The sequence below is a fragment of the Drosophila virilis genome, chromosome X (genome assembly GCF_030788295.1).
Source record: "Drosophila virilis strain 15010-1051.87 chromosome X, Dvir_AGI_RSII-ME, whole genome shotgun sequence".
NCBI lineage: Eukaryota > Metazoa > Arthropoda > Insecta > Diptera > Drosophilidae > Drosophila > Drosophila virilis.
This window is the reverse complement of record NC_091543.1, coordinates 22,927,078-22,953,818: the sequence shown is the minus strand read 5'-3', so window position 1 is coordinate 22,953,818 and position 26,741 is coordinate 22,927,078. Positions and strand designations below refer to the sequence as shown.

The window sequence follows — 26,741 nt, the reverse complement described above, 5'->3', positions numbered from 1 at the left end:
CACGGATTTTCTATGTTTATACGAGCATACTTTATTCGTTTATTATGCAAACACATGCCTACAACTAGATGTATTTATTTGTGTATGCAAAAAATGTGCATATAAAAAAAATAATAATATTAATAATGAGAGAAACGGGCTCTTGGACAGCCGCTAAATGGGCGGGCTGGCAGTTGCTTGGGGGAAGCTATTTACAAAAGTTGCTGAACATCAATCGGGGCCACAGGGATTGGGGCTCACATGACAACATCGCGGCACACAATCTTCGCTTTGGAGGAGGCACGCGAGCCGGCAGCTGGTTTTTGGCCATAGACATCGCTGTGCGCCGAGGACGTCGATGAGGAGTAGTCAATGTGGCTGCCCGCCTGAGACTGCTCCTGGCGTGCCAGGAAACTGTCCGCTATCGCGCGATCCAGGCCCGTATACTGAAAATTGGGTGCACCATCTAGTACATCTGCCTCGGACTTGCGACGCTGGCGTCGATTCGCATCCGATTTGCCAGCACGACGACGCCGACGCTGGCCATTCAACTCCGCCGACTTGGTGCTCTTGTGTGTTCGATAGGTGCCCGTTAGGCTGGCGGGATGCGCATAGACCACTGAACCCGGCCGCATATAGGGCAAAGTCATGCCGCGATACTGTGGCGGCGGCACTGGCAGAAGCATACCACCTGCTAATCCTGGTGGTGCAGGCGGCATGCGTGTAGGCGGCGGTGGTGCCTGTAGGAGGCGATCAAATTGGATCATGCATTCTTATACACATACATATGTATATATGTATATAATTATGAATATATACTTACGCCATTACCGGCAGCTGTGGCTGGTATGAGCATGATGGAACGCGATGGTGGTGTCAATTTGCGCACCGAGGGCGGCGGCAGGCTGCCCATGTGGGTGGCATACATCCACATGGCCGCCAGTTTCTCATTGTTTACCTATGCAAAACGGATGCAATGTTTTATTTAAATTTAAGCTCGGTCTGAAACTAGTCTTACCTTTTCGCTGCTGCTAAGTGACATGGCCTTTATGTATTGATCCACCTTTTGCTGATCTAATGCAATGCCCGATGCGTTCGATTTGATGATAACATCGCGCAGTTCGCTATGTTGTGATCTACAAGTATACAACAAATGAACATGTTAGCAATTTTTTTTTAAATTCTGAAACAGCACATGTGGCGCCATCTACACTTTAAATCTATAGAGGTGTATCGCAGTATCGTACAATAAATATCATCAGTACGACGATAGTTCGATATGCATTTATAATTGCACTCCCATCCCTAATTACCTAGCAGCTGCTTCTTCTTCTATTGTTTTTCATACAAATTCGTCAGCAAGAGAAAATATTAAATCGGCTTCGGTAAAAGGTGAAACATGCGAAATCAGTGCTAAAGGCTCACATTAGTCAATTATAAACTAATCATCCCATGCGTGCGGCCACCTGCAATCATCAAGTGTATCACAAAGTATTGATTTTTACAACATTTAAGACAAAACAGATAAATGGGCTGATTGTTGTTGTTGATGTTTCCTTTGGTCGGTGGAGCAAAAGAAATCAAATTGATCGATAACGTGCTGGTAACGTGCTATACGATAGTATTCGACAGTGTCTGCGTTCAAAATATCAAAAGTAAACAATAAAATATAGGAATAACTTATTTTTAGCACGCAAAATAAAGGAAACAAGAGCCCAGTCGATAGTGGCCAAGCACCAATCGATAATAAAGTTGCCGCAATCGATTCATAATCAAAGCACACAAAGAAAACAGAGAGATAAACCAAATCCAGCAGCTAGCTGCGTGTGAATTCCATTTTACTTTGTATTTTGACGCACGCTTAGCCGCAGTATAGAGATAAGAGCGGTATAGGGACCGAACAGAGTCGACAAATTGCAAACATCGACATATAAAAACAACAGCAAGCTCGCCACGTCAGTGGGAGTGAGCGAGAGGCAGCACATAAGTGCAGCAGCAGTGAGTGCGACCGACTACCGGAGGCTTTTGTGGAAACTTCTCACTCCCAACCATGTTTAATAACTTTAAAAATCGCTTCATATCGGCCATTGCGCCCGATCTGCCGCCGCTGCCAAGCAGCGAGCGGGAGCATCAGCGGGGCGCACTGCGTTTGGGCTCTGGACAGCAAATGCCAGACAAGTTTCCCTATGCGAGGCCTCCATTTCTACAGCTGCTCACTGCCGATGAGCTGCGCGCCTCTGCCGATCACAACGTTCGGCCGATAATCGTGCCGCGCGACATAAATCTGCTACCCTGGGGCACTGGGTACGCCGAGTGCGTCAACTCTGGCAAGTCCGAGTGGAACGAGGATCAAGCTTCCTTCTCCCGGTAAGTCACAGACCTGTTTGCCAGTGTTGCCAAATGCCCAAAATTGTCATGAAAAAAAAGTAAAACAGAAGGATATCTAACAGAATTGAAAAAAAATAAACTTAAGATAATTTTTACCAAATATTTCAATTAAACTGGAAATGTCAAAATATAAGATAAGCCAAATAATTAGTTTAAAGTAAGCTGATAAAATTGTTGGAAGACATTAAAAAGCCTATTAAAAAAGTAATTAATTGAAAATTGTTCAAAAATTAGCAAAAGTGTCTATGACTTATATCCGGCTTAACTGGTAAAAAGACTAGCAGCAACAATTCTAACCATTCTATTGTGTTCCTTGCAGACAAGTCCTTTCGGATCCGGAACACAATCATCCTGATCTGCCCTACACGTATTTTGGCATTTTCGATGGCCATGCCGGCTACGGAGCCGCATTGGCTGCCTCGCATCAATTCCATCACATACTGCACGAGAAGCTGGTGGATTGCATCGAGCTGTTGCTGCCACGCGATGCGGACAGCGAGAACGGCAAACTACAGTTGAATGCGACATTCCCTCATCCAATTTACTTTCAGCGGCGCGTTAGCAAGGACGACCTAATTATTGGTGCCCTGGAGAGCGCCTTCTTTCACATGGATTCGCTAATAGCGCAGGACAGAGATCGGTACCGCGATGCGGGCGGCTGCACTGCCTGCGTTTCGCTCTTCATCGATGGCAAAATGTATGTAGCCAATGCGGGCGATAGTCGCGCTGTGCTTTGTCAGCGAAGAGCGGGATCGGGAACGAGTGCTGGAGTGACCCCATCAACAACAACAGAGCCCAATAAGATTGAGCCCGATCCAGTGGATGCTGCGCACAGCTATCCCACGGCCTATTCGGCTGATCATACGCCGGAAACGGAACGTGAACGATTGTTAAACGTGGCCCGCTTGAAACCGCACCTGATGGGCAAACAGTATGTGGCCATGGAGTATGCGAAGCGACCACATATTAAGGACATGGGCCAGCGCATATTATGTCGCCAGGGCACCATGAAGGGCTGGACATATAAGACCTTGACGCGTGACGATCTGCGCATGCCGGTTGTCAATGGCGAGGGCAAGCGCAGCCGCTTGCTGGGCACGCTGGGCGTGACCCGTGGATTTGGTGATCACGATCTACTGGCCATAAATACGGGCATACAAATCAAACCATTCCTAACGCCGCATCCCGATGTGCGACAGCGTGATCTCAGTCAGGTTGTCAGCATTCTCGATGAACACAACGAGGATGGTGATTATGGCATACTGGTTATGGCCACCGATGGCCTCTGGGATGTATCCGAAAATGATGCCGTCGCGCGCACCGTCTTCCAAACGTTGTCGCGATACCCCAAGGAGAAGCATCGCTACACAATGGTCGCCCAGGAATTAGTAGCGCGCGCACGGGGCAAAATCAACGATTCTGGCCATTGGCGTTTGGCGGATAGCAAAGCGGCGGCTACAGTCGATGATATCTCAGTGATTGTGATACCAGTGCATCAGTATTACAAGGAGCATATCGAATGGACGCACAACTACACCCGCGAGCTGGAGCAACGGCGGCGCAAGGCAGCCGAGGCCAATATGGCACAGGAGGCGGTTAATGTGCTCAATGGGATCATAGCTGAAGAGGCGCATGTTGTCGAAGAGCAGCCATATCCACATCCCCAACACCAGCAGCAGCAGCAAGTGGTTGTGCAGGTGGAGCAGGTGCCAGCGCTGCTACGGCAAGAGCAAGAGGAGCAGGAGCAGCGGGCGCAACTTGAGCCGGAGGAAACACTCGTTGTGGAACTAAGCGATGAGACGCCAGTGCAGGCACATCTCGAAACAATCAACCACACGATGCAGAAAGTACAGCTGGATGCAAATGTGCCTGAAGGTATGTTACATGACAAACAGCTTTTAATTTCCCTGCTAAATCTCCTTCTCAATCTGAATTACAGAAACTCCAGAGAAGACAACAGCGACGTCAAACAAGCAGCGCAACAATCGCAAGGGCAAAGGCAACAGGCAGTAGAGAGTGCTACAGAGAAACAGGACGTGTCCTTACTAAATGCTATATAGAACACATACAAATAATAAATAATTATTAACATTAACATACACATATATTATTTTTATAAAATTCAAAGTTTCTCCCACACATATACATAACAAACGTATGTATACTAAGGAGGATTCATTTCTGTCAGAGAACATGCATTGTACAATAATTTAGTGACTGAATTTATTTTTTTGCTTTCTGTTTCTGTTTCCGTTTTTTTTTTTTTTTTTTGCTCTATTTAATGTCCAACTAATTTATATATCTCAAATTATGTGTAACTGCTTACTTATGTATTCTAAATAAATGTCTAACCAAGAGGCGCAGATGTAAGGAAAAACTGAACAGAAAAAGAATGTGCATAAAGTCACAAAATAAAATAAACAATTAAAACTAAACTTACTAAAAAAAAAAGAACAAACGAAAAACAAATCAAAACAATGATTCCAAAACAAAAATGAATTAGTATATTAAGCTGAGTAATAAAGTCAACAATTGTTAAATCGAGAAAAACCCAAAACAAGCCAGAACACGCTCATTTGGAATTGCATCACGATTTGAATGGTTTAAGTCGTATGACACATAGAAAGTCAAATGTGCTTTCCGTCTGATAGAGGCCAGATAAGGAGTCCTAACTTGGCTTAGTTCTTATCAGTTGCGCCAGAAACACACCTGACTGCGACACGGTGATAAGAAGTTCGCAGTTAGTTGTCGAAGTTGTCTTCTGTTTTGTTTGTATACATACATTTTTTTGTTGTTGATAAATGGGCTTTCGCTTGCACATACATTTGTTTTTGTTTTTTTCGTTCAAATTTTATTCAATTAATTTTACAAGAATTTAGAATCAGTTGATTACAATTAAAGTGTTTATTTTGGATTTGCGATTTTCGTTTGGAAGCTGTAAAAATCTACTAAGAAAATATATATGTATGTATAGCATCCATGTATGTATGTATATGTGGGTGTGTGTGTTTGATCTGTGTAAAATGAAGCTTAAACTTCAACTGAGTGTGTTTTTGTTGAGTGTGTGTGTGTGTGTGGTGTGCACAGCATTTTATAACAAACCGTTTCTTTTATTTTCAGCATCAGCTAACTAACATATGTATACAATCGTATGTATGAATATCAGCTAACATACATACATACACACATATATGTAAATTTATGTAATACATAGGCAGCATTGTCAGCACCCGAAGGCACAAAACTGTCATAAAATTTGCAAAGTTTTTAACTAACATTTATTATTGTTGCACAGTTGCACAGCGCAAAATGGTTACACACAACACGCACCCCTATCAGATGATCTTTATAAGTATTCCCAGAAATGAAAATGCATTCAAAAGAAAAACAAATGCACATACACATACATGTATGCATAAAACACTAAGCACATTATGTACTTAATATATTCCCCCAGTTATAAGCAGTGCTGCCAATTTAGCCATATTCATAGCTCGTCTGGCCGGAAACAGTTGAGATTTTAAACTGATCTAGCCATTTTCATATGTATTTGGATTCAGCTAGTTTTTTGGGGCGGCAATTGGCGGCACTGGTTATAGAATCTATTGGGCTACAGATACAAGTGATACATAACGCTTAAGGAATTTGCTCATTGCATAATTAAAATGTTGCATTAAAATGTTGTTCGATTAATTGATTTAATTGAGTTAGATTTTTTTTTTTAGTCTGCGATACGAGTTAACGACGGGAATGTCTCACATATATAAATATGTATGTGTATATAATATATATATATATATATATATAGTATATGAATGTAGTCTTATTTATAGGTTGTCTGGCGAGCCAATGCTTCTGGGGGGCTTTAGTTGGAATTAGGCTGACTTTTGCAATTGCGACTTGACTGGCTGCTTTTAGTATTACCGCACACATACATATGCCAAACAATCTGTGTAATTGATTATATTATTATAAATCTTTTGTTTTTTTTTTTTTTTGTATTTCTTAATAATTTTCGTTAATTATTTATAAGCGAACAAGTTGCATTTTAAAATCACATTTTCTTTCACAATTGTTCTGGCATCGTAACTATGGAGATTCAAACCAAGTTTCAGCTTTAAAAAGATGTTTAAATTGTGCGCTTTAGGCTTAATAAAATTGTACTTTAGTTATATTATTCACCTAATTACTTCGATTTTCCATAGGCAAAAACACTGCGAATACATATTATATCTTTGATCATATACTATATATATATTTAAAGCATTCGGCATTCTTCAATTATTGCGCTCACCACTAACCATAAAATGCTCATTAACATGTTGCGAATCGCTTTCCGAAAATTTAACAATTTGCATAAACTATAATCAAATGCGTCACATAGCAGAAGAAGAAGAAGAAGTGGGCGGGTGGGAATGGAAGCGAGTGCAAACATTGGATTATGCTAGTTTTGTTGAGGTAACAACAAAATATTCTTCGCCTCATCCATATTCATATTCAAATCGATGGAAGTGCCAGTTATCGAATGCCTGGGTCTACATATTTGAAAACTTTCTATTTTTTTTCCATTCTCTTTTTTTCTTTATGCTTGATTTTTGGTATAAATACGAGTAGCAATGCGTTATCACACATTTGTATATATATATAGATATAGATATAGATATTTACAGATGGTTAATGGTAAAAATTGTAAATGCAATTTGTTACCAGGTGCAACATCATTATGTATATAAATATATATATAAGAATATGCTAATAACATATCGTGAACATATATATTTATATATATATATATATATATGCATATAGGTAGGTTCATGCAAATTGACATATAGATAGTTGATAGGTATAGCACAGGCTTGGCTTGGCAGGGTGTAAAAATACTGAACAACACGTTGAAGTGAACTCAAACAATAGATTTGACATTTTGCATAGATTTAAAAGGTATTGTTTATAAACTTCTCATTTGGTTAGTTTGGTATGCTTATCTTTTCTTTTCGTTTCTTTTAAATTTAAATTTTCATTTGTAATTGTAATTATTTGTAATTAATTTAACAACAATAACACGTGATGTGAAAAATTTAGCTAAGATAATTAAAATATTCACGTTCTTTGCTCGCTTTTACTTTTTGTTTTATATATATATATATATATATATATATAATGTATATATATATTATATCATTTTTGAAATTTTTAGCACGATTTTTTGGCCAACATTTGAAGTTAATTTAAGATTGATTTAGTTTTGAGTGTAGCCTCCGTTTGGGCCCGGCTGAAAAACCAGCTGAGACTCGGCAACTGGGCTTAAGGGCTCGAGGAAGAACGCATACTTTTGCATAGGCATTATATAATATATACATGTATATATCTTGTATATATGTAAAGCATATGCTTAAAAGCCGCTGCGTGCACCTGGGCATGGGCACAGTTACACATGCATACACGCATGCAGTGTGAACAGACACATGTATCGTTTATATTATCGCATCTGGCATGGATGTTTTTTATAAAATAAATAACTAACACTTCAAATACTCGTCCAAATACTAGAAATTAGCCGCGCTGCATGCAAGAAACGCGAGCGATTGAAAAAGAGGGAGTGGGGGTGGGAGCGAGAGCGCGTTGTATTGCCTCCACGTCCATATCCATATCCTCAGACCAGGCGCAGCTTGGCGCTGGGGCAGCGCTGTCGCTTTAAACGGCATTTGTTGTTTGGCCCCTGCCGCTGGTACGGATTGAGGGCGACATGCCACTCCCAAAGGCGTTGCGGAAATGCACAGCAATGCATTAGAATACTATAGAGTTTATATATTAATTGAATTAGCTGCCGCTTGGCTAGGCGTCTCGGGCACAGCCCTGCCAACAATTAGGAATGCAGATTGGCGCGATCCTTGGCACGCCTCTTGGCCAGCATCGATAGCTCCACAGGACCTACGTTCGCCGCCTGCGGTATTGCAATTGCCCGAAACGTTGCATCCACTGCGCCACGTAGCGCCATAGAAATGTGGTTATGCTGCTGCTGCTGTGCTCCCAAAGTCAACTGTTGGGCATTGTTGCTGCCAGCAGTCGGCTGCAGTGCGTATTCTGTCAGCTGCACAGTGCCCAAAAACTGGTCACGCACCCAACTGTGCTCCAGTATCTGCGCCACAGTTGGCCGATTCTCGGGCACAATGTGCAGCATCTGGCGCAACAGCTCCTTCACCGGCGCACTAATCAGCGACCAGCGCGGACTGCTAAAATCAATATGTCCTGATCCAATACGCTTCAAAATTACTTCCGGCGAATCGTTCGGCGTGCTGGCAAACGGTGTCCGTCCCGACAGCATGATGTACAGCAGCACACCCAACGACCAAATGTCACAGGCCAGATCGTAGCCCTGCCGTTTTAGCACTTCCGGCGCCACAAAGTTGGCCGTGTAACAGGGCGTCATCAGCAAGCCGTTGTCCGCGCGCAGCTGCTTGGCAAAGCCTGCAAATCGAATTTTCATTAGACAAAATGATATATGATCAAAGTGAATTGCAGCCAGTGGGTGTGATATCCGCACAATTTCATTTGGTCATCATTTCAATAATTATGAAGGTCGATAGCTGGATCATATTACAGGCATATTTCAGTTTCCAACAATTATTCACAATATTGCTTCAAGTTGATTCCAGTAAAACGGTTACGAATGCGAGTCAAAGAGTAATTGATAAATGCAAGCTTTGTCGCTGCTATAAAACAGCTTGTTCATATTTGAAACAAAGAACCATAGAAAAATGGTTAAAGCTTTTCTCCTGTTTTTGCTGCATATATGTTTATAGTATATTCGTTCTGCTGATCTCATCTTTTGTCTCCATATGGTATTTGTATAACGTTTACGAATGCGACACAAAAGCAACTTTGTTTGTCTTTTTCTTCTTCTGTTAACTCACATCAAGGCTTGTTCCTGGCTGTGAATTATCTTGGGCAGTAAAACGTTTACGAAAGGACCTTTAGAACAATAAAATTTTCCTAAGCTTTAAAAGTTTAACCTTCTGTATACTAATTATTTTTAAATACAAATTTGTCCATATTTTTTTTTTTAGATTATATCAGCGTAGTTAACAAAATAACTAAAGGATGATTTATAGTTAGTATAAGAATATTCAAGGTATGAATTCTATCTCGGCTACATAACAATGTAGGACAGTGTATTTCTCAGCGTTTGTTTTTCACTAGAAATATTAATAGATTTTTCAAGAAGTACAATTCGGAGAAACCTTATGTATGTGCATGCTGGACTTTTTCGTGAAGGAAACACATACATATAAGAAATCAACACGTTTAAAGACTTGATTCTTTGTTATTCGCTTCAACGAATAATTCGATTAACCTTATGATCCGATACTATTTACATGTATTTATATAATTCCTCAACTAAGTTGCTGATTGGAACCATCGATGAAGCTTTATGTGGGAATATGGCTCGAAAAGCGAAAGGTAAGCCTAGGTAATTGGCACACTTTGGACAGGCGCAATACTTACCTAAATCGCAGAGTTTGAGTGTTTCGGGCGTTTGTCGCATACTCGCGTAGATCATGTTCGAGGGCTTCAGGTCCCGATGGACGACACCGTGCTCGTGCAGATAGGCGACGGCGGCGGCAATTGTGCGCAGCACGGCGCTAGCCTCGCTCTCGCACATTTGGCCAACGGCCAGAATGCGATCGAGCAGTTCGCCGCCCTTAAGCAGCTCCATGACCAGATACGCGGAGCTGGTGTCCTCGTACACAGAATAGAGCGTCACGATATTGGGATGATTGCCATAGCGCAACATAATCTCCACCTCCTCCCAGCAATCCGCCGATGCAGAGGTGGCAGCAGCTACGGCCGCCTTCTCGATGATCTTCACAGCGTAGTGCTTCTTGGAGGCGCGATGCTCGCACAGGCGACACACAGAGAATGTGCCACGACCGAGCTCCTGCAGCAGATTGTATTCGGTCTGAAAATTTCCAGGCAGAACACCAGGTAAGCTGCGCGGACCTTGGGTTGCCGCCACCACTGAAGTCACTGAGGAGGCGGGAAGAACGGCGTGCAGGGGACTGACATTGTTGGAGCAGCTGATATTGGTGCTATTCTCTAGCAGCACGGGCGCCACGAAGCTGAAGCCGCGAAAGATTTCGTGTGCGGATGCCGAAATTGGACCGCCAGGAGAATCGCGCGGCGACTTGGACGTGTACTCCACATCAAAGTAGAAAGCATCATCCCGACTGACCGCCGGTATAAATGGGGGACGCACTAGCTTACGCTCTAGCCGCACCCAATCTATGGTGGCGAAGAAACAGTGCGCCTTAATGTCCAGTATGCCTTGTGCACCCGCGCCGAGGCGATTTAATGGATTGCGCTTGAAGAGTGCTCGCAGCAACGATTGAGCCTCTGGCGAGAGATTCTCGGGCATGCCCAGTTTGGAGCGCAATATCTGATTCATAGTCTCCTGGCGCGTCTGGCCATGAAAGGGCAGATTCCCCGTCAGCATCTCGTACATAAGGACACCAAATGACCACCAGTCGGCAGCAAAATCGTGACCCTTGCGATTGACTATCTCTGGCGCCATGTACTCGACGGTGCCGCAAAAGCTGTACGTCTTGGAGCCGTCCAGCGGCTGCTTGGACAGACCAAAGTCGGTCAGAGCAATGTGCCCGTGCTCATCCAGCAGTATATTTTCTGGCTTCAGGTCGCGATAGATGATGCCCAGCGTGTGCAGATGATTTAACGCAAGCGCCAGCTCGGCCAAATAAAACTTGACATCCTCCTCGGTAAACATGACTTCCTTGGAGAGGCGGGTGAACAAATCACCGCCACGTAGAAAATCCAAAATCAAATACAATTTGCCAGGTGTTTGGAACGCATAGTGCAATCGAACGATGAACGCGTGCCCCACATCGGCGAGAATCTTTCGCTCGTTTGTGCTGCGCACACGATCCTTGACCTTCAGTGTGGCCTTCTTCAGGACCTTCATGGCGTACAATGTGCCCGCATCTTTGCCCAGAATCTTGCGCACCAGAAACACTTTGCCAAAGCTGCCCTCACCGAGCACGCGCAACAGCTCAAATTGCGAGGGATCCGCCTTGTCGTGACCCTCTTTGACCACTTCACGCAGCTCGAATTCATCGTAGCTGGCTGCCCCGTACGATTCCGAGTCGCTCAGCTCCATTTGTTCGGGTGTTTTGCTTGGCGTTATGTGATGTTGTTCGAGTGCTGCTTGCAATTGTTGTTGTTGCTGTTGTTGCTGCTGCTGTTGTTGGCGACGCTGCGATGACGTCACGGTTGTGACAGCGCCACTCTCCTCGTCGGTGGGTGTGTGCTCCATTGGTGTCACCGCGAGACTGCTACAACCGGAGGAGGTAATCTGCATGCGTTGACGCAGCTGCAGACCCATTGTTGTTGTTGTTGCTGCTGCTGCTGCTGCAGTTGTTGTTGATGTTGCAGTTGTTGCTGCTGCAGCACTGCTGGCATTGTCCAGCTGTGCCTGATCGGCATTGTTGTTGTTGCTGCTGCTGCTGCTGCTATTGACTTCAACTTGCTGCTGCTGTAGCTGTCTTAAATCCCTGTTGGAGTCAGCCAGTGGCATGACTGTTGCTGCCCTGTTGGCGTTCAATTGCACGTACACGTTTGTGGGCGTTTTGATGCCTTAAATTTATTCTATTTGCTGCTATTTTTATTTCTATTTCTATTGCCGTCGCCGTTTCTATTGCTGTTGTCGCGTCTGCGGAATGGGCGCATCAAACTGGCAAAGCGTAGGTGCGAGCTTTGCGCTGCTCGCTGCTGCTGCGTTTGCTTGTGCTTTCGCTTTTATGCTTTTCACTTTGTTTCTCTTTCTTATTAATTTTTTGTGTTTTTTTCTTCTGTGGGTTTCAGTGCGTGCTAGTGATGTGAAATAACATCGAAACATAGGTGCATCGAATTCTAGCTGAGCTATTTTGACCGATTGATTTATGCGCACGATTGGTTTCCTCTCAGCTATCGATGTACATCGATTATTTTTTAAATAAAACCGCGCATTTAACACTTTCACTTCCGTTAAATAAAAGTACACCGAATCAAGTACGTAGAGATATGGCACTGGCAAATAAACTGCCAAAGTATGCATACATTTAGAGTTAATTTATTTGGTAGTTATTGCCTGTCCACACCAAAAGTTAATCAAATCCAAAAGTGGAAAGTTACTGAACAATTCAACCAAAGCAAAGTCAGCAACATGAAGCTTAGAGTTTACGAACATATTTATATATGTATACGTTTAAATTAAGCAATTAAAGTCTGCCAAACTGACTTTAAAATCAATTTAGTTAAGTTTTGAATAAATAATAATAATCTGTACCGATTTACAAAAGTGCTTAGAATAATTAAATGCTTATTTTTGGTTTATAGCAATGACACTAAAACGCGACTCGCTTTGCAGCAAAATTCATCGTAGCCGCACACATAGTTATCGATATATTCAAATTGCCACTACGTAACTATGTTAATTAACAGCTACAGACGCCAGCTAGCGGCTCAACTGTGCAACTATGCTAGCTGGCTATCGCTGCTATCGATATGCATGGAAATGCGCTACAATTTGGTTTGAAATGAAATTTAACAGCTGAATGTACTCACTTTGTGCAAATCTGCAGGGCGCAGCGATAAACCGAAACAATGCTGACCACAAAGTGCAAAAAGAGGGCAAATATTAGCCCGCAAGCAGCTGAAACTTCGCTATTGGCATTCATCAGGTCAAACTGCAAAACAATAACCGCATTAGCAATACCAAATAACAATGGGGTAAGGTAAAGTGAAAAGTTTGATGGTCATTGCGCTCTTACCTGGTCACCCTTTTGCTCGGCCATGCGATTGAGGTCGCGCGACAGGCCCACACCAGAAATGGCCAGCGCCAACGTGCTGCTGGCAATGCAGACCAAACTGAGCGCCAGAAAGGCCGTTTGTGTTTTGCGCATGCTGACCACGCCCAGTGAACCGGTGACGGCGGCAATCAGACCCGTCCAAATGCCGCAACCGGCCATTGACAAGGCCGCGTCGCGCACTATTAGCAGGGAGCCAAGCGCCACCAGCGAAATGGCTAAAACCAGTTGCAGTGTGCCCAGCACAATTTGCAACGGGAACGCGGAGCAGCATTCATTGCTGGCGCGACGCTTGCGCCGCACCTTTGCTGTCAGCGTGGAGCCATCGGCGCCACCATCGCTGCTGCCGCCGCCACTGCCCCCTTTGTATTTGATGAACTCCGGCGGGCAGCGCTGCTTCTTGCTGATGCGCGAATCGATGGTGTTGCTAACGCTCTTGGCCTTCAATGCGGCCGGGCCACGCGTGGCCATTGCCTCCTCTAGTTGCTGCTTAAACTCCTCATGGCTTATCAGCTTGGGCTTCTTTGTGGCATCTTCTTTGTCATTGTCCACGTGCAGCGCATTGGCCAGCAATGTGGCCGCCGTTAGCTTCAATGGCGGCGAAGGCTTCTCATCGTAGACGGGACTCGAATAAATGTGACTCTGAGCATCCAAATGCTGGCGTGCATCCTGCTCGTGCTGCTGCAGCTGCTGCTGCTCCTGCTGTTGCGAGTCCTGCTGCAGCATGGCTATTTGTGAGTTGGTCAAACTGCCGCCGGCACCGTTGGTAGTGTTGGTGCTCTGCTCAATGGTATTGGTCACCTGCAGCAGCTCCTCGCGGTTCAGACTGCGGTCCACAATTGTGTCCATGCTGCCCGTCGTGGAGTCGTGCGAGTCTATGGTGCGTGCCGGCGAGGCCGAATGTCGGCCATTGAATTCGCTGCCGTTAGCGTTGCCCATTGCCTGGTGCGTATTGTTGTTTGTCTCTGCCATGCTGACTTCACTGGCTCATTGGCGAAGTGTTGCTGCGTGTGCCGGGGCGAGAAAGGAAACATCGAGGTTTAATTTAATGCCAACAAATTATTTAATACTCTGCCAATTAAATACAAAAGATTAGCGAAACAAATGCCGGCGGCTAACGCCAGCATATTGCTTAAGTCTGAATCGAGTCTTCGTGTTTAAGGCAAATACTCTACAAAACGTGACAGCCGTATGGGTTGGCTATGCTGCTCTTGGAAATAGCTCAAGTATGGCCAAAAAAGGCCTCAGCCAAGCCCAAATTCTGTGATATTAATCTGCCCTGTTATATACTCTAAAAGCAGTGCGAGCTCTTGCTCTGCTGTCAAAAAGGGTAGTGCACAGTCGGTTGCACCCGTTCGCAATGCTGTTTTGTGTTGTCTTTGTGAAACTGGAATGCCATAATCTATTGATACGCATGGAATCTATTGGCAGTTTTCGTAGATAGTTTAGTTTGTTCCATAATCAATCCGTTAAGGCATCAATCAAATTATTTAGCTTCAGTTTCCGTTTCAGTTCGCATAAATACGGCGGTTCATTTATGTATTTTTATTATTATTCTTAGTTTTTATTTATTTTTTATTTACAAACAAACAAAATAAATTCTAGAAAACAGAAACCAATAACATTTGTCAACTTGCTCGCATTGTGACAGTTTATGGGCTGCTGTTGATATTGTTTTTGTTGTTGTTGTTTTTGTTGTTGTTGTTTTTGTTGTTGTTGTTGCCTTGACATTTGCCAGCCTCCCAGATTTGCAGTTGTTCTGTACAACGAACCGGTTCGCACATTGTTGGCAATTAACCAACATATAAAAATAGACAAAATCGAGACACTCGCATTGTGTGTAGAGCGGGGGTGAGGCAGGGGCACAAAATGGAGGTCACATGAGCTGCAGGCTGCATACCATACACATATAATTGGATATGCCACCTGTTGTCTAACTATTAACCAGTCTCGTATTATGAAAAACAATATACAAAAGTCCAAAAAAAAAAAAAAAAACAAAGAACGCCGAATATTATAAGCCCTTGCAGACATTGTTAGTGTGCATATGCAAAGACAATATTTGTGAACGAGCTATGGGAGACCGTAGTTCCATGTGGACTACGGAAACCACCCGAAGCGAACCATATTCTTGTTAAAACATGTTTGGCTCTAGATAAAAAAAAAAAAAAAACTTTTAAGGAACACTCCTCCGCAAAGCATAAATCACGTGTATCCCAAGCACTGCATTTGTCAAACGACATTTGGTGGATGCCAATTTTGGATAAAGATCAAATTTAGAATTCGGCATAATTATATTAAAATTATTAAATTTGAATAAATATATGATAAACAAAGATTTGAAACAATGCCCGGACTGATGGCTGGCCTAAATCAAGTGGGTTTTAATTTTTAAACCAATTACAAATCTTTTGGACTTGCAACCAAAATCGAAACCTTTTTGTTATAAGTTGATATCCAGAATATATAATTTACAATTTGACTGCATTCCAGATATTTTCTGGAGTGAAAAATCACCTAAAATAAATTTGAAATTGAAATTTTCGCTATCCGTTCTGAAAAACATTTTCGCTTTAATACTCAAATAACACTTGAATATTTGTAAAATAATCAGACAGAAAATGTTATTTATCGAGTGTCAAGGCAAATAGATGGAATTTATGTGTTTTTTTCTTTGCTGATCGAGACAAACGTTTAGCTCATATTTTGTATGCTAACAATTAGTTGTCACGCGGTTACAACAACACTTTCCAAAGACCGTTCTTTTTATGTGAGTATGTGAGGTTGTTGCTGTTATTATTGCCTTGACAGCAATTAGGCGTAATAGACTAGACACACACAACACACAACACACAACTCACAACACACACAGACACATACTACACACAATTAGCATAGACAAAACAGTTGTCACATTGATTTGGGGCATGTCTCAAGCCACGCCCATTGCCCATTGCCCGTTGCCCACTGTTCCCACAGTCGCCGCCTGTTTAGGCAGCTGCTGCTGTTGCTGCTGCGCTTAAAAACCGCCCAAGCGCTAAACCAACAAAGCCGCAGAAAATGTCGATAAATCGGCGAACAATAAATAGCTCCGTTTCTCAATAGGCAGATACCCTGTACATACCCTGCACTACTTTGCTTTATTTATTTATTTATTATCATTGGAGAAGAAATACATTCAATATGCATATTATAATCAATCAAATTTAAATTAATCCCAAATGAGATTTAAAATTGACTCGCTGCATTTATCGAGAGAACACTGTGCTATCGACATCATATTGTATTTAAAAACTTGATTGTAATCTGGAAATAAGTCTATTTGATTTATGAAAATCTTCGCTAGAGCCTTGCAAGTGCAGGGTATATAGATGAAAATATGCGGCAAAGCGAATGAAAATAACAACAAAATGCCAAACAACAGGTTTATAAAACGGCAAGTTTTCTAGTTAATATTGCTGTTGTTGCTGTTGTTGTTGTTGTTGTGACTTCACTTTTTCGGCAGCAGCAGCAAGCTAACAACGAAAGGGCAGGCAGATAACAAACAAAACGGAAACCACAGCCACAGCAACTGAAAATGCAGCAAGAAAAGCCACAACGGGAGCGTGGTAGGCGGGGGCAGGAATGGAGATCGAAGAGAGAGGGGCAGTCACATGCCAATGCTGATGCTGGCTGTCGATGAGTTTTTCCTGAAAGTAAAATTACGCCGGCTTGGCCGCGTCAACAAAAACAACAACAACAACAACAACAACAAGTGCCAACAACAGTCAACAGCTTCATCCGCAAAAAAAAGTGGACCCTAGTCGTCACTTTCACTTGTCGTTGGACACCAAAAACACACACACACACACATACATATATATATATATATATATATATATAAGATGTACGATATAAAAAATAACGAAACAGTCATAGTTTAGGAAAGAAAATTGCTGCGCGTAATTTGCTGCAATTAATTTACAAAACTATTTTAAAATTGAACGTAGGATTTCCTCATATCGATTGGCCTGCCTTTTGCAGCGGAACCAAGCCAAAAATAATAACAACAACAACAACATCAACAACAACAACAAAAACCGCAACGACAACAACTAACAACAAGTACTTTCATAAGATTCGTATAATTTTTTGAAACGCTTGCAACGAAAGACTTAGGCAACGAACTTAGCGCGGCTGCCTAATTGTGGCATATTTAATTATGCAGCTGTGTGTGTGTATGTTTGTGTGTATGTGTATTTGCACGCGCTTGAATTTGGCAACTGCCACGCCCCCTGGTGGAACCGCAATGCCGCCCGCACTAATAACACACAAATGGGCATGAAAATTGAAATTGTAATTTGACTGCCCAAAATTTTGACAGCTCGTGTGTTGGCTTAAATTATGCATTGAATCCGTGAGTGGCAGAGCCAAATGCAAGTGTCGCCAATTGTGAAGACTGTGCGCCAGCCCACGCAACAGTCATCAAGAGTCAGTCCACCCTGTGCCCCTGCCGAATCCCACTTCAATCTGCACTCTGTGCTTGGCCAGCTGCATGCGCTGCGGCTTGGCAATTAGGTAATTGTTGTTTGTATTTTATACCCTCTATATATTGAGAAACGTATAAAAGGCGGTATACTTGTTTTGGGCAAATGTATGTCACAATATTCTTGGCCAGAGATTTGAAATATTGAAATTATGTTCTCGCAGAGAAAACAAGTACGTATCCGTTTATACTTAATGTCAATATCGATTTTTAAAATGATGAGGTTTCATTTGAGGAATGCATTTGAGATTATCAAGACTAAAACTGTGTGCTTTAGTGTACACGCGCATTTGGATGCCACGATTTGGGCCATGGTTTTGTCACTAAGTGAAAGTGAGGGTACAGAGAGGCACAGGTGCATGTCTCGGCAGATCGGAAACGTTCCGTTTCGATGCAATCGATAAAAATCGATAGGTAGGCGGTTGGGCACGGAGAACAGGATATCTCATAGTCGGACACACCCAACTAGAGCGCTCGTGTTTATTTGTTTTTTGGTTGCCCAATTGTGCAACTGCTTCAACTTGGTCCAGACACATGCACAGCTCCACCAGCTGAGATTTAAGTTAAACGATTGCATTTGCATCAATAAGATTTCAACTCTGAGATCTATTCAAATCGATTTATGCTAACGTTAAAGACTGCAACCGCGGGGAATAGCAGTAAGCCGCCTATAGATACATATATGACTGCTCTGAAGAATGAAAGGGAGAAATACTTAAACTTTTGATCAATATTCATTGTTGTGAATAAAAACCCAATTAAATAAACGATTTCTGCTGGTATTGAATCGGTGACTTCTCGGTGACAAAGGCTACCGTTTTCCACAAAAGGAAAAATTCAGTCTTAAAGCTTTTAGGGCTAAGGTCTTTGAGAAATCTCCAAGTAAGTCAATTACTAATACTTATTAAGGTTAGTTGCATGACAGCAAATAATTGAATCCACTTGACTGATTTGCTGACTTCAATCAGTTGTTGGCTCGCCAAGGGCTTAACTGGATGGAATAGGCTAATGCTTTGCTAATGTCATGGCTGCCCCCTGAGTGCATAGTAGGTGTATGGAGTATGCATGATATACATAGCATGTTTATTATAGATGTGTAACATGGTATTATTTTAGCCCACAACTGTATCCTCAATGCGTTGCATTGGATTGCATAATGTGGCAGCTCTTTGAGCTGTACAGAGCGCATATTGTTTACGGCATAGAATTTGTCAATAGTCTGTGAATATTCCCAGGCGCTGACTGACTGACTAACTGACTGACTTCCCGTCTGCTGTTTCCTGCATGTGCACCCACAACTCTCAGTGTGGCTGCTGCACCAGTGTGTATGTCAGTGTGTGTGCCTGTGTGTGTGTTACTATAACATATTATGCATGTGGCAGTTGCAGAGCTTCAGCTTCGTTGGGGTAATTAAAACGTCGCCTGCCGTGACAGCCAGCGAGGTAAATTAAAATATCAAAAGCACGTGTAACAACAACAATAACAATAACATCAGCAGCAGCAAATAACTGTGAAATGTGACACTACAACTAACATAGCAACAGCAACAACAACAATAATGAGAGACACACTTGAGCTATTGCATTGCTTGCATCATCATCTCAAGAATGCGTGGGCGTTATGCCAGATAGGCGTGGCACATCTGCAGTTAACTGGCAACTGGCTGCACAAATTGTCCACTAACTGCACTCCAATTGGCATGTGCTCTGTTTGCCAATCGGAACATTAACTAATCCAACTCGCATTCGAGTTTGTCAAGTTTGTTGTCTAAGTCTTTCGTTTTTCTTTTTATTTATTTATTTTTTTTTTTCGTTTTCTGCTCTGCCAATTAATTTAATGTTATGTTCATTTGATTTAGCATTTGCATCGCATATTCTAACAGTGCTTTCTGACGTTGTTGTTGTTGCAGTTGTTGCTGTTGTTGCTGTTGCTGTTGCTGCACCCCCGCTGTCTGTGGAATCTGAAACGTTGTAGTGTTCGGCCCAGTCAACGTCTTGTCGCTCCACTTGAATGTTAATTCTATGCAGGCATTTTATGCAGACAAAATGAATAGCTGATGCCAATGGTGCCGCCTGTGCTAAGGGGTTAATATAACATACATATACATACATTTAAATATGTATATTTATGTACAGATATGCATACACACACACGTGCATGTGTATGGACACATGCGTTTGCCATGTCACAAGTTGAAATGTCAAAGCATTTAAGCCATACTCAAGCATGAGCCGGTTGCACTCAACTTGGTAATACCCTGTAAGGTATTATGAAATCGTACGCAATACACTTGCTTGCGTTTCCCAATCTCTTAAGCTAGACTCCTTTACTCCACATTCATAAATTAATATTAATAATTATCATAATAGCATTAATAAAGTAAATAAAAACTTTTAAGATCTAATAAGTCCGGGTTGAAATCCCAGACTAGTGTTTGGATGTTGTTTTAGCCTAAGGCCATAGAAGCCGGTGCTAATTAAAGATTAAGTAAGGTCGATAGCTTATAACTATACCCTATAATAATATTGATATAATAATGATGTTGAAAGTTGTCTTAGGCTTGCCGAATATTAAATACTCTTTCAGAGATATATATTTAATTCGGATATATTCCTTTCTGTGTGTCGCACACTTTGTATCAAAATTCTATTACCCTACAGCTATTTATAGTCGTCCATTGCCATTTTCTGTGTAGAGGGTATAAATAAAGAAAAACGCAGTCGCTTACAATTTGCATTGTTTTGTTGCTGCTTTTATTGCTGTTTGTTGTTGTCAATTATGTCACGCTGTTCAGCAATTTTGGGCTTAACCGTTTGATGACTTCTATTTACCATGTTGCGGCAACAATGGGTTAATGCAGCCGGCACAGCCTTCAAAATGAAACGTGCGTCTATTTTTTTGGGCACAGATTTTACGTTTTTTCTTTCTCTATTTTGATGGAGTCTTTTATAGTTGACGTGCTGCTATTTTCTTAAGGAATTTAGTACGTGGCTGTTAATTTTGGTCAATGGCAACGACACATACCGAACATTGGATAATTTTAATTTCGGTTTTGGACTTGTTTGGTTTTGGGATTCGTTATCATCTAAGGCGGTGCCCAATGACAATTAGTAGCTGTTTTACCTGTTGCCATTTACAGTTGTTGTTACTTTTGTTGGGATTATACAAAAACAAACATACACATACTTAAAACTGGGCGCCGAAACGTTGCGCCTTGATTTACGCCAGTTAATAATTCGAAACGGGCTTATAAATCAACTCCAACTGCTTGTCGTGCCAATAATGAGCCACACTTTATTATTGTTGATGCTGACAATACTGTGTACAGTACTGAGCATATTTGTTCAGATCATCAGACATTCGGCCTGATTAATTCAAGCAGGTGTTGATCACTTTCAAAATAAACAACAATTAACGTTGTTCACATGAGTGAATCAAGTTTAAATACCTTCTATTGTTCATCGAAATATTTGAGACATACTTTGGTATACATTCAACTCATGTTGTGAGCAAAACGAGTGAAATATTTCATTATAATATATATTATACACAATTTACAGATAAAGTGCTCAAAAATATAAAAATAAAAAAATATAAAATATAAAATCGGAAATCATAAATTCAAGCGGCATTCGTACAATCAAATTTGATTTATTTTGGAAAATTGCCCTTGAATTAAATTTGTTCTTAATTGCCGAATAATATTTATCAGAATTAATGGGAAAATCAATCAAATTTTTTTATAGTAGGACAACAATTTATTTATTGCAATTTTCTGAATTTTCTGAAGTTAAGAGAATTTGTCTTCAGAGCGCTTGCAAATAAATTTTACGAGCACAGGTTCGAACCCAAGTTCGGGCTTACAAATGTGAAAAACCAGTTTTGCAGACCGAATTCGTGAAATTGGTTAAAGCCATGAAACGAACGGTCGATGATATATACTCAAGCTATATCAGTTCAATCCGCATATTCTCAACTTTGACCTATACGATGCTGCTGAAGTGCCTGACGAACTTGCCCCACACAGACTTCGTTATGGCCCGTTGTTGCCACAGCAGATGAAGGATGTAAAGCATACCATGTTCCGCCATGTAATCGCGTTACAGTTGCTCCAGAAGGATTTGCTGAAAAAGCTGTTGGGCAGCGTTGAGGACTCGACAGTGAAGAATTGGACTTAACGCAATGGCTGGAAGCATCAGGAAGCATCATCAAAAACATTGCGGAGAAGATAGTGTATGACGCTCTATTAAAGCGACAGACCTTATGACATATGTACATATACAAGATACTCGCGTCTTTAGTGTATCTAGAAACATTCCATCAACAAAATCAAATGGGGTCCATTATAAGTTATCATACGTATAATCTAAAGATGCACATTTAAGCATTTAAGTTGTTTCTGAATTGGGAATCCCAATCCCAATCTCAATACTACAATAGACCTGCCCAGCTGACTAATTATGATATCTATAGCAATCGAGTAATCGATTTGATATGATTGCATGGAACTAATTTTACATTGACTTTAAGTCATGAATGGGGCTTATGCAATTCGTAACAATAATGGTTTATTCACATTAGCCATAAGCAGTAGTCAGCCAGTGGCTGTCAAACTGTAATGCGCCAGCCTGTCTCGCACTCGCACTAGCAGCATTCACTAACGTATTCGTATTCGTTTTCGTATTCGCATTCACAGCCAACATTAACACGGCCTGGCTGCCTAATCTGGTTAGACAACAATCATTGCACGCATTCGCATTATACACAATCGCGTATTCGTATTTATTTTTTTTTTTTAGATCTGCGAACAATTACAATTAAAGGCGGCAAGGTCGTCGTCGGCTGACTGAAATTAACATTTGAAATGACTTAATAGAAAATAAATGCCGGGCGGCCAATTGAAAAAAAAAAAAAGAAGAAAAATGTCGAGTGCAGCTGCAGCTGCGGCATGCCACACGCATCGCTCGGGGAAATGGGTTGGAAAAGTAGAAAATGAAATTGAAAATTGAGTGCAACGCACTGGAAAACTGCAAAACTGGTAAGCAAAACCAGGCACAAGCCAAGTTAACAGCCTGTTGTTGCTGTTGCTGTTGTTGTTATGGCCAATTGAGGCACTTGCCCAGCTCTCTCGCCCAGACGCAGGAAACCTTGTGGCCAATTCGATCGCCTCCGGCTGCATATCATTAAATTGACTTTGCTGGCCTGCACTTGTCAGCCGCGACGCGTCTCGTTTAAGCCAGCGCCCCCCCCCCCCCCCCCCCTCCCTGCACGCTTGCACGCCTTTTCCCCCTTTCACTTTCAATTGGCCGGTGGGCAGTTCAACGCTTTGTGTCTCATTTTTGTTTTTCTAGGCTTTTTCTTGCTTTGCCATTTTTGGTTTTTTCATTATAGCGCACTTCAAGGAAAAACTTTCGCCGCATTCAAGGAAAAACTCTTGCAACATTTCCTGTCATTCACACAGACCTAACATATAAATAAATAAATAAATAAATAATAACTGTTGTATATTTTTATATTTTGTGTGCAAGTAACTCAAGTTTAAATTCATGTGCATTATGCAATGGGTAATTGGAAATGGGGCTCCAAATTTTGTTTTGAATATGCAATTTGTGTTATGAACCAACATTATTCAAAAACACCAACAAGGCGAAACAACAACGGTTAGTTGCAGTTTTTAATAATAAGGTTAGCTTGCAAAATAATTTCAAAAATTAAACTAGAAAAACATTCAAAGGCTTGGCAAGATGAAGATCCTGTACAGATAGATGATATCTTACATTTCTATCACTATATATTACGATAAATCCATTAAAGTATTTTTGTTTAACTTCGTTGCCAGCCCATAAACTCACGCAAAAGTATTTCGACTAATATTTGATATGTTAAATAACAGATAAGAAATTATTTCTTAAAATATATATTTTATTGGCTTTGCTTTAGTATTAGACATTTCTTTTTTCTTATCTATCGTTTATAAAACAGATACAAAGTAACATAAACGTTGCTTGTTCGAAATGCGCTTCTAATTCGCAAACAGTTTTAGCAAAACCTCCTTGAAAAACACTTCGATGTTATTGAAAAGAAGATACGAACCCTTGTAGAATGGTAGATCCTAATAGAGGCTAATATAATTTTGGCACGGAATGCATAACGCATGTATTGAAACATCTTCGATTCCATAATGTTTATATGAGCATGATCCGTATGAATAGCCGAGGCGATAAAGCTTGTCTGTCTGTCTGTCCGTATATCTAAGTCTTTGGCAGTTTTAGAGCTGAACTGATTTGGAATGAAGACAAGTAATGAGGTGCTCTATAGTTTTTTAAATTGATCCACTATCGGGATATTCGATTTCTGCCACGTATAACCTTGCCAACCAAGTCTCATAATCCGCTAATGCTTCGATGATCAAGTTGTGCAGCTCTATATGCTCAGTGGATGCTTCCACCTCTCTAATTCCAATTTCTCCAGCACTTTGTGGATGCAAATATAACCAGGTATAATATGCAAGTGTATTAAATGTGTTTTTTTTTCTGCTGCTATTCTTAAGTGTTCTGTGTAATTTCTATCGAATTTAAAGGCTAAAGACTAAGTTTCTGCTGAGCTCAAGGCTATAAAAACCAACAAGCAGCGGCTGAAACTGTTTTTATAGTAATTGTTAGCATACCAAAATTGTTCATAAATACTTTCATTTTGTGTCTCCGCAAAATAATGGACTCGCATGTAGTTCATGTGGCATGTGCTCACGTTGTTTTTGTTGTTATTGTTGTAGAATTTTGTACTCGTATACTAATTGTGCTTTATGGCTGGCCAAAAATTGACAAGACTTTTAAAAGAAACTGCACTGGTTTTTCGTTTATATGCTGGCTTGCTTGCGGGGCCAGTTAGAGTTTTCGTTTTGGCCCAAATTTATGTGCCCAGCCCCAGACGCGAGTTGCCAGACAAGTGGCAGACAAAGAGACGCTGCCAGAGACCAAAGACTCTAGCGTAAACTCAAACTAAGCACAAGTAAGAGTGAGTGTAGTCGGGAGTGCTCGACTAAATGATACGCTGCACCAAGTGTCGGATTCATATGCACCTTCTTCAATCAAGTGGCTGCGCTTCTTCTGTAGTGTTTATAGTCGTGTGTGTGTGTGTGTGTGCTTTCTTTTCTTATTTTTCTTTAACATTTATGCAAGAGAGCGGAGGTAAACAAAAATTTAAATATTTGATGCCTATCGATATTATGATAAAGGGAGAAGCTGGCATGAGATGATTTCCAGTTCGACTCAGTTTCTTATGCTGATCTAGAATATGCATATATAGTATCTAGGATCGAAGAAATTACTGCCTGCTTCAAACGTTTGCATAAAACAAATGTACCCCTTTCGGTATATTCAATAAGTTCAGAGTATAAAAAACTATAGCTGAATGATCGATGGTCGTTGATCGGCTCGCATACACAGATACAAATACAAACACAAATGCAAATGCAAATACACTTTTGTACACTTCTCGAGTTTGCCCTTCCCTTTCAGTCTGGCAGAGGAACAAAATCAACTGAAGCTCCAAGACGGACGGACGACGCCAAAGTTGCGTACAGTTCGACCTGGTTGGCATTCAGTAGGTCGAGTAAGTAATCTGAATATGCCCAATCTTTTAAGTTTTACTTGACAAAAGAGGTTGTGTATGTATTTTAGCGCTATTGAGTTTCAGTCCAATCGTTTGCCACGCCCACTGGAGGCGTAAGGCGATCATTTATTGAAAATTTGATCTGTAAGCTGTAAAAGATATGCATGTTCCCGATTAGCCACGCCCCCCTCGTAATCGACACGTATCCGAATTGAAGATCTGCCCTATCTAGCGATAGTTTATTTAGCAATTTGTCTATTTAAACTAAACTTGTTCACATAAGAAAATCAATAAAGAGAGTAAGTTAAAGGTAGGAATCTGTTCTGCCAAATCTGCACAGTAAATTAAGTATGCGTAGCTTTTATATTCTCTGGGATCGAAACGCTTCTTAGTCGAACAGAAAAATATGATATATGGTATATATATAACAAGTTTGTCTCAACCCATGAAAGCAATATAAGATCGCGCATGGTATACACAGTTCCGAAGTTCTCACTTCTTGGATACCAACCCCGTTTCACACAAAAATGAATAGTCAATCCCCTTTTTGGGGCTCTGCGAACAAAAGGAACTAAATACTCAGACAATAGGTTGGATGTGTGATTGGGGTATCTCCTGGACTGGAGAACGCTTAGATGTTTTTTTAATGTCACATATCATTTAAGATGATAGATGTGAAATTTAAGTTTTGACTATAAGTATAAAAGATAAATCAAAAGTTTACGACTTCAAACTGTGATTCAATGCAGGGCGGCTTTAGCCGGTTGAACAGTTTGAGAAGCACTGGCGCTGCTTGTTTATTCAATTAAACTTTTAAATTTTGTATAATTATTGTTTTCGACTTACATTTCTTTTGAATAACGTTTTTGTTTTGTTTTTAAGCCGTTGTTGATTGTTTGTTGTATTTGTTTTTCTTCTTCTTCTTTTTTTTACCAGCTATTTTCTCCAGGTCGTTTTTGCTGTTGGTTTTTATTAGCCAGTTGAATAAAATGTTTGGCTCGCTGTCTTTTTCTGCTGCTCTGCTCTCAGCTGAAGCTGCGTGCAATTAAAATTCAACAAATTCCATTTCACTTTAAGACACACACAACAACAAAAAAATCACACATACACACACACACACACACGCATGAGCTGCAGATGAAGCTGCGTTGAATCAATGAAACGCGAACGCGAGAAGGAGAGAGAGAGAGAGCAAGATGCAGGCGCGCTAAGCACACACACTACCGTTAAGCCACACAGTTTGACATGCACAGCACTTGACACTTGTTCGCTTTTGGCTTTGGCTTCGCTCTTCCTTTTGCTGGCTCGTTCGCAAGTGCTTTTTGCGTTTTGCGTTGCGGTCGCTTTGCGCGTTCGTCACAGACTGAGCTGAGGCG

The 26,741-nt window shown here is 41.4% G+C and overlaps 3 protein-coding genes across 4 annotated transcripts; 1 reads left to right on the top strand and 2 right to left on the bottom strand.

The window, feature by feature from the left end:
• Positions 1-6: 6 nt before the first annotated feature.
• On the bottom strand, positions 7-26,741 carry LOC6632143 (uncharacterized). 2 transcript variants are annotated; one of them, XM_070211289.1, is made up of 7 exons: positions 26,590-26,741; positions 26,212-26,400; positions 13,194-14,233; positions 12,988-13,109; positions 998-1,115; positions 803-937; positions 7-719 (listed from the first exon to the last, which is right to left on the bottom strand). In XM_070211289.1, the coding sequence occupies exons 3-7, from the start codon at positions 14,199-14,201 to the stop codon at positions 237-239; spliced, it is 1,866 nt and encodes a 621-aa protein (XP_070067390.1). In that variant the 5' UTR covers positions 14,202-14,233; positions 26,212-26,400; positions 26,590-26,741; the 3' UTR covers positions 7-236. The 2 variants fall into 2 exon arrangements, with proteins under 2 accessions (XP_070067390.1, XP_070067391.1); XM_070211290.1 differs by lacking the exons at positions 12,988-13,109; positions 13,194-14,233; positions 26,212-26,400; positions 26,590-26,741 and adding an exon at positions 1,293-1,423.
• On the top strand, positions 2,030-4,462 carry LOC6632144 (protein phosphatase 1H). Its single transcript, XM_002055360.4, has 3 exons — positions 2,030-2,346; positions 2,687-4,242; positions 4,307-4,462. Exons 1-3 carry the CDS (start codon positions 2,030-2,032, stop codon positions 4,378-4,380), a joined length of 1,947 nt encoding a protein of 648 aa, XP_002055396.1. The 3' UTR covers positions 4,381-4,462.
• Positions 4,621-12,268, bottom strand: S6kII (Ribosomal protein S6 kinase II). The gene is made up of 2 exons (XM_015170945.3): positions 9,877-12,268; positions 4,621-8,838 (listed from the first exon to the last, which is right to left on the bottom strand). Exons 1-2 carry the CDS (start codon positions 11,957-11,959, stop codon positions 8,237-8,239), a joined length of 2,685 nt encoding a protein of 894 aa, XP_015026431.2. The 5' UTR covers positions 11,960-12,268; the 3' UTR covers positions 4,621-8,236.